The sequence below is a fragment of the Dipodomys ordii genome, unplaced genomic scaffold (assembly GCF_000151885.1).
Source record: "Dipodomys ordii isolate 6190 unplaced genomic scaffold, Dord_2.0 Scaffold53, whole genome shotgun sequence".
Lineage (NCBI taxonomy): Eukaryota > Metazoa > Chordata > Mammalia > Rodentia > Heteromyidae > Dipodomys > Dipodomys ordii.
Window position 1 is genome coordinate 4,921,097 of NW_012267269.1, and position 8,244 is coordinate 4,929,340.

General features: G+C 39.8%; 1 protein-coding gene across 1 annotated transcript in view; it reads right to left on the reverse strand.

The window, feature by feature from the left end:
• Window positions 1-1,984: 1,984 nt before the first annotated feature.
• The window catches only part of Haus6 (HAUS augmin-like complex, subunit 6), a 46,638-nt gene continuing 40,378 nt past the window's right edge, over window positions 1,985-8,244 (reverse strand). The window contains 3 exon segments of the mRNA XM_013020761.1: window positions 1,985-2,356; window positions 5,642-5,713; window positions 5,715-6,747. Of these exon segments, the coding sequence (XP_012876215.1) occupies window positions 5,656-5,713; window positions 5,715-6,747 (1,091 nt within the window). The 3' untranslated portion in view covers window positions 1,985-2,356; window positions 5,642-5,655.

An 8,244-nucleotide genomic window follows, 5' to 3' on the forward strand; every position in this document is an offset into this window, starting at 1 on the left:
CCCACAACTGACAAAAAAAAAAAAAGGAAAAAGAAAAACCAGTATTGGCACTGTGGCTCAAGTGGTAGAACATTGGTCTTGAACTGAAGAGCTCAGAGGCAGCACTTAGGCCCAAAGTTCAAGCCCCACAACTAACCAAAAAAAAAAAAAAAGGATGGGGTATAAGCTTGTAGTTTCTAGATATTTAATTTTGGTCATGGGACTTGAACTCAGGGCATGGGCACTGACCCTGAGCTCTAACTCAAGGATAGTGCTCTACCATATTGAGCCACAGCTCCACTTTTAATTTCTTGGTGGTTAATGGATCTTAAAGGCATATGCAGGGAACATGCTTAGGCAGGAAGCAAGATCCTCTCATAAATAACCAACACAAAAGGGCTCAGTAGAATAAATACCTGCTTAGCAAGTATAAGGCCTTAAATTCAAATTCCAATACTGCCAAAAAATTTTTTTAACTAGGCATGGTGGCTCACAGCTGTAATCCCAGCTACTGAGGAGGTGGAAACTGAGAAGATTGTGGTTTAAGGCCAACAGAAGTGAAAAATCTAGCAAGACCCCAATCTTAAATCAATAAGCTGAGCATGATGTAGTAGTAAATCTAATCATTAAAATGGCAGCAGTAGGGCTGGGAAGGTGGCTCAGTGGTAGAGCGCTTGCCTTGCATGCCTGAGGCCCTGGGTTCGATTCCTCAGCACCACATAAGCAGAAAAAGAAAAAAGCCAGAAGTGGCGCTGTGGCTCAAGTGGTAGAGTGCTAGCCTTGAGCTGAAGAGCTGAGGGACAGCGTCCAGGCCCAGAGTTCAGGCCCCACGACCGGACCCAAAAAAAAAAATGGCAGCAGTAACAACTGGGACTCTTGGCACTATATAATCCTAGCTACTCTAGAAGCTAAGATATGAAGATCACAGTTGGAAGCTGACCAGAACAAATAAACCCAAGAAACTTATTTCCAATTAGTCTCCAAAAAGCCAACCAAGAATTTGAGGCTAAGTTCAAGTGCCCATAACAGCCCCAAAAATGTAAAATGGCAACAACAAAATGTTCTTACCTCTAAACTTCTCAATTTTACTTTGTCATTCAAGTCATACCTTGGAATGTGATCATTTTATGGTTAGCAAAGCACAGGAAATTCCAAACACGGTTGGTATATGATAATGTTTATTCTAAATAATAGTATATAGAACATATTTACAAATAGTCTCATATAGGATTCAAATATTTAAAATTTAGGGTGTTGACTTGCCAGTTTACAGAGCATAAGGAAAGAGAGCAATTACTGTTAACTTTATGAAATGAGAATTTTAGCGTTTTTTTTTTTTTTTCCCCTTTGGTTGTGGGGCCTGAACTCTGGGCCTGGGCACTGTCCCTTAGCTCTTCAGCTCAAGGCTAGCGCTTTACAACTTGAGCACAGCGCCCATTTCTGGCTTTTTCTGTTTGTATGGTGCTGAGGAATCGAACCCAGGGCCTTGTGCATGTAAGGCAAACACTCCACCACTGAGCCACCTTCCCAGCTCCCAGCACTTTCTTTACATTGAGTCAAATGCCCTTAAATGTATTTTCTATCATTTTAGTACATTCACTAAAGAAAAAAATAGGGTTTGCATTTATTATTGTATTTACTACCTTTCCTTCAGCTAAAATAATGCCATCATAATTATAGACTATAAATGTTATGGATTAATTAATTAGTCTAAATTAGACTAAATATAAATCCCTATACCAACACACTAAAGTATTTAGTTTAACAGGGTCTGTTAGGTGTCTAGTCACCACTGCCTTCTATCTTTTTCTTTTCTAAATTCATTCTGCCCTAGTCATCACTTATCACTCACATTTTATTCCATCAAACATTTCTCAGGATCAATGGACTTGAATAATTGTTAAGCCTGTGTAGACCTTCCCAAGGTACTACTAATCTCACCTTATTTGGTTAATACTAGAATGTCCCATACAGATCCAGAAGTGGTTTATTTCTTTAAGACTAAGGTTAACCACTTAGTGAAAATACATCAAAAACTCTTATCCTTATGTTCACTAACTGGATCCTAATAAGCTACCACTTTTGTCACTAATTTAAGGCTTACAGATTATCTAAAAAATCAAAATGGCTTCCCATAACTTGACGTTCCTTTGCAAATACCTGACAATTCAACTACATCATCTCTCTCCACAGAAAAATCCAAACAAGAGGTAGTTAGGATTTTTAGACCTTGAATATGGTGTGTGAAACATCTAGGACATACTTAAGTTATAAATCTGTGACATGGAAGTGTATCAATGGAAGTACATCATAAAATTAACTGGTTACTGCTTCAAGTCAAATTCTTTTGCATCAAGGCTCTTATTCAAAGTATTTTCTGCAAAAAGGAAGGAATAAACATTACAAAGAAAACTAGCAAAGATTCATAGTAGCAGATTCCTTAATTTAAAAAAGGTTTACATTGCAATTACTCTAAAACTATTTTTTTAAAAAGTTTTCTCACAAGTACCTCTTATTCAGACAACTTTTTAAAATACCAGCATCTAATTATCATGGGCAAATCAAAATGATATGGAATGAGTCTGAATTAACAAATCCAAATCTGTCCTAATATGATTTAAACTCATAAGGATGTTCAAACATAAAAGTGAAAAAAATTCCAATTCATTGTATATGCCACTTGTTTTGATAATACCATCATAGGCTGAACTGTCTTCCTTAAAGGTATGTTTTGAATTCTAACCCTAGTACCTCAGAATATAACATTATTTAGATAGCCATAGAGAAATAATCAGCTACAGTTAGTTTATCACTGAGGTAGGGTAGGCCCTTAATTAACTAGTATTAACAAGTATCCTTATAAGAAGAGACAAAGCCGGGTGTCAGTGACTCAAACTTTTAATCCTAGCTACTGAAGAAGCTGAGATCTGAGAATCATGGTTCAATGCCAGCCCAGGCAGGAAAGTCCACAAGACTCTTAGCTCTAATTAACTACCAGAAACCAGAAGTATCACTAAGGCTCAAATGGTAGAGGACTATACTTGAGCAAAAAAGAGCTCAGTGACAGTACCCAGGCCCTGAGTTCAAGCCCTAGGACCAATAGACAGGGGAAAAAATCCATGTGAAGATAAACACAAAGACTAAAATTAGGGTCTCCCAGAGGCTGGAAGGAGCAAAGAAGGATCCACTAGTGGTTTCAGAGTGGATGTGAACCAGCCAACACCTCAATTTTGCATTTCTAGTCTTTAGAACTTTTTTCTCTGGTGCCAATACTAGGGCTTAAACTCCACCCCTAGGCGCTGCCCCTTAGCTTTTTCATTCAAGGCTGGTGTTCTCCCACTTGAGCCACAGACATGTTTCTAACTTTTTGGTTATTAATTGGAAAAAAAGAGTCTCACAGATGGGGCTGGGAAGGTGGCTCAGTGGTAAAGTGCTTGGCTTGCATGCATGAGAGCCTGGGTTCAATACCTCAGTACCCCATAAGCAAAAAAAGCTGAGAGTGGTGCTGTGGCTCAAGTGGTAGAGCGCTAGCCTTGAGCTGAAGAGCTGAGGGACAGTGCCCAGGCCCAGAGTTCAGGCCGCATGACTGGCAAAAAAAGTCTCACAGACTTTCCTACTCAGGCTGGTTTGAACCACAATCCTCAGCCTCCTGAATTTAAAAAGGTGTGAGCAACCAGCACCCACAGACAATAAATTTCAATACGTTGGTTCTATTTTGTTATGACAACCTAAGAAACGAATACACTGACCCACCTTACATTGTTTCTACTCCCCACTTCCATCACCAAATAGACCTCAAAGCAAATCCCAGATATACTACCACAAAAATGCTAAAGTAGTGGGGGGAGGGGGTACAGGTGGCTCACACCTGTAAAAAAAAAAAAAAAAGAAAGAAAAAAGAAAAAAAAGCAGCTCAGGGACAGAGAGCCTAAACTCTGAGTTTAAGACAAGCGCGCGCGCGCACGCACACACAAAACGGAAGCAGTGTTTATCAATTTTCTTTTTTACTTTTTTGATGGAATCTCATGCATTTTGGTAGTGGCCCCAGCCACACTGTGATACTCTGATCTATGCCTCCCAGGTAAGAGGATTAAAAACATGGTCCCAGGGCTGGGGGTGCCCAGCGGAAGGGCGCCCACCTGGCACTCAAGGCCCTGGGTTCAGTCCTCAGCCCTGAAAATAAAAAACATGGTCCCAACTACACCTGGCTTATTTTGTTGAGAACTGACTGGCCTCATTTTTGCCCAGACTGGCCTTAATCAACATGATCTTCCCAATCTCTCCTCCCAGTAGCTAGCCCAACCCTGTGTTTCTCAATTTTTTTTGGGGGGGGGGGTTGGTCGTGGGGCTTGAACTCTGGACTTGGGCTGTCCCTGCACTCTTCAGCTCAAGGCGAGTGCTCTACCACTTGAGCCACAGCGCCACTTCCAGTTTTCTAGTGGTTTATTGAAGATTTTCAGACTTTCCTGCCCGGGCTGGCTTTGAACCATGATCCTCAGATCTCAGACTCCTGAGTAGCTAGGATTCCAAGCGTGAGCCACTGGCACCCAGCTATGTTTCTCTATTTTTTTTTGGGGGGGGGGTCCAGTCGTGGGGCCTGAACTCTGGGCCTGGGCGCTGTCCCTCAGCTCTTCACCTCAAGACTAGCGCTCTACCACTTGAGCCACAGCACCACTTCCGGCTTTTTTCTTTTTGCTTATGTGGTACTGAGGAATCTAACCCAGGGCCTCAGGCATGCAAGGCAAGCGCTCTACCACTGAGCCAACTTCCCAGCCCTGTTTCTCAATTTTTTTAAATCACTTTCCATTAGACAAAAAGATTCTGATATGATTTACTTTCAGTAGTTTACACTACAAAAGCAGTTAAGTTTGGGGGTTTGGGATTGTTTTTTGTTTCTGCTTCTGGCTCAAAGCAATTGTAAACTACACACACATATTCTGACAGTAACCATAAAATGAGGGTTCAAGCATCTCACCTTTGAAGGAAAAAGCAATATGTTTTGTCACAATAACAACCCATATCATGGACTGGAAGCAGTTCAGGCAGTAAAGTACCCAAATTCAATTCCTAGTACTACCCAAAAGAAAACAAAAACCAGCAACAAGATCATGCCAACAGATTTTTTGTTTTTGGTAGTCCTGCTGTTTGAACCAGGGCCTCATTGCCAAGCAGGTGCTCTACTACTAGAGCCATATCACCAGATTTAATCCTTTGGCTTTATTAATTTGTTTTTCAGATAGGATCTCATACTAACTACCTGAGCTGGCCTCAAATTGTGACCTTCCTATCTGTGTTACATTGTGAGAATTCAGCAAGCTAAAGGTTGAGGCAAGATGACTGAGAGTTGAGAACAACCAAGTTTATATTATAGAGTCTGAATTATAGAGTGAAACCCTGACTTAAAAAAATTTTTTTTTTCTTTAGATAGCCAAGCACTGGTGGCTTACACCTGTAATCCTAGCTATTCAGGAGGCTGAGATCTGAAGATGGTGGTTCGAAGCTAGCCCAGGCAGAAAAGTCCCCATGAGACTCTTATCTCCAATTAACCACTCAAACACTGGAAGTGGCACTGTGGCTCAAGTGGTAGAGTCCTAACCTCCAGCACAGAGAGGTTAGAAAAAATTTCAACAAGTGAATATGTACAGGGCTAGTTAAATCTTACCTTTAAATTAGAAGTTATCCAAGACTAAATGGTACTGTGTTCCTCAACTTTTGCTCCACCAGAAAAAGCTTCTGGTGATAGAGACTGCTTTCTTTCACCAAAAGACATAGATAAAGATGGCTTTGTACAGTCAGTTAGCAAATGATGAGTATCCAAAGAGTTTAGCATATTATCTGCTTGTATGTCTTTTGATACAGGGAACAATTCTAGTTTGTGTCTTTCAAGTGTTTCGGGATTAGAGAGGTGAGAGTCTTCTCTTATTTTGGAAAGAGATTTCTTCAGAACCTCAAATTTACTTCGAATAGTCTGTAAATTGAAATCTGATTCTGGAGTAGTCTGTCTTTTTCCCACAGTATCTGGTAAAATGCCACTGGGAGTAGTCTGTCTTTTTCCCACAGTATCTGGTAAAATGCCACTGTACACAGGACTATCTGGTTCCAACTTAAAATTGATCTCAGAACTCCTAGAGCTGTTAAGACTTAGGCGACCAACTTCTGGAAGAGTCTCATTTAAAATGCTATAGTCCGTATCCTGAAGACTTTTAGAATTAACTCGACTTGATATCTGAAAAGAGTTCCATGGCATAATTTTATGCACAGAAGGTTCAATATAAGAAGCTTGTGAGTGATCTAATATTTTAATATGTCCCCCTTTACTCCTATCCCTCCTATCTGTTTTACTGCCTACAACAGGGGAGAGTGTCTCTGTTTGGCTAGTTTCTCTACTGCCTATACCAGAGGAGAATGTCTGTGTTTGGCTAGTTTCTAAGACCTTGGTTAGTAAAGCTGTATTCTCTAAATCTTGCTTATAAATTATTTTCTTATTTAGCAAATCTGACTGATCTTCTGTTGAGGGTTCACCTATATGACTGGTCACATGTTTTTGAGGCATGCTCCTGAGGCAATCTGAAACAACTTCCTCTTCAGGAAAATGAGATTGGTCAAAATCTGAGAAAAAAATGTCCATGCTAAATTCCCTTTGATTACACAATGCAGGTGAAGAGTCTGACAATACTTCTGTATGTTCATTATCCATCTGAATTGGTTGTGCACTTCTGTTATCTTCAACTTCAATAGCTTTTCTCCATGAGCTCCTAATTTCAGTTACTAATTAAAAAGAAAAAAAAATTTACTAATATCTCCATGGAAATTAAACATAATAAGACATTTTATTTCTAATAGTGAAAGTAAAGCCACATAAATACAAGGCTCCACAATATAACAAACCTCAACATCAGAAAACTCCACCTCAATTATCAAACAAAGGTAAAGGCATATAACAAAAACTGTTCCTAAAGTTTATATATACTTTCATACAACAAATACAAGTTATATACACTAAAAAGACATTTTTGGTTAGGTGCCAAGTAGCTCACACATATAATCCTAGCTATTCAGAAAACTGAAATCTGAGGATCACCATTCAAAGCCAACCAGAACAGGAAATTCCATGAAACTCCAATTACCCAGCAAAAAAGCCAAAGCAGAGCTGTGGCTTGAGTGGTAGAATGCCAGTCTTGAACAAAAAGGCTGCAGGAGAACACCCAGGATCTGAATTCAAGGACCACCACCACCAGCACAAATGTAAGAAAGATTGGACGTGGTGCTGTGGCTCAAAGTGGTAGCCTTAAGCAAAAGCACTCAGGGATGGCACCCAGGCCCCAAGTTCAAACCCAACAACCAACAAAAAATAAATAAATAAATAAAACATTTTCTTGTCAACTTAGGAAACTTTGCAGTCACTTGATCTGTCACAACTATTCAACTCTGCCATTATAGCTTGAAAATAGCTAGAAACAATGTCATCTATTAACAAGATTGTGTTCAGTGTTATTTTATTGACAACACAAGCAGGAGTAGTTTTAGCTCACATGATATAGTTTGCTGACAGCTAATCTAGACTTGCTTATTTTAGCCTGAAGTAAAACAGTAGCAAAAGAGAAAAGTTCAATCTATATTGATTACACAAGGAAACCAGTATCAGGATATTGCCTATAAGAACTCTTGGTCATAGAGGAAAAAATACATTGCACACTATTTGCAGAATAAATATCTATGCACACATAACTTCTTACTAATACTTCTAGTTAGTAACTGGAAGAATACAACCTCCAGGCAAACCACAGACAAGACCAGAAAGTCAGACAGACTTAAGTGATTAAAACACTGAAAAATGAAAATTGCAGTTTGGAATCAGCCCAGGCAGACAAATCTGTGAGACTCTGATATCCAATTAACCAGCAAAAAAAGCTAGAAGTGGCATGACTCAAAAATTTTTTTAAAAAAAGTTCCAGGGCTGGGAAGGTGGCTCAGTGGTAGAGCGCTTGCCTTGCATGCATGAGGCTCTGGGTTCGATTCCTCAGCACCACATAAGCAAAAAGAAAAAAGCCGGAAGTGAGGCTGTGGCTCAAGTGGTAGAACGCTAGCCTTGAGCTGAAGAGCTGAGGGACAGCGCCCAGGCCCATAGTTCAGGCCCCACGACCAGACCCAAAAAAAAAAATTTAAAAAAGTCTCAATAGATGCAGAAAAAGCATTCGACAAGATCCAACACCCCTTCATGATGAAGGTTTTGGAAAAATTAGGAATCCATGGAACATTCCTCAA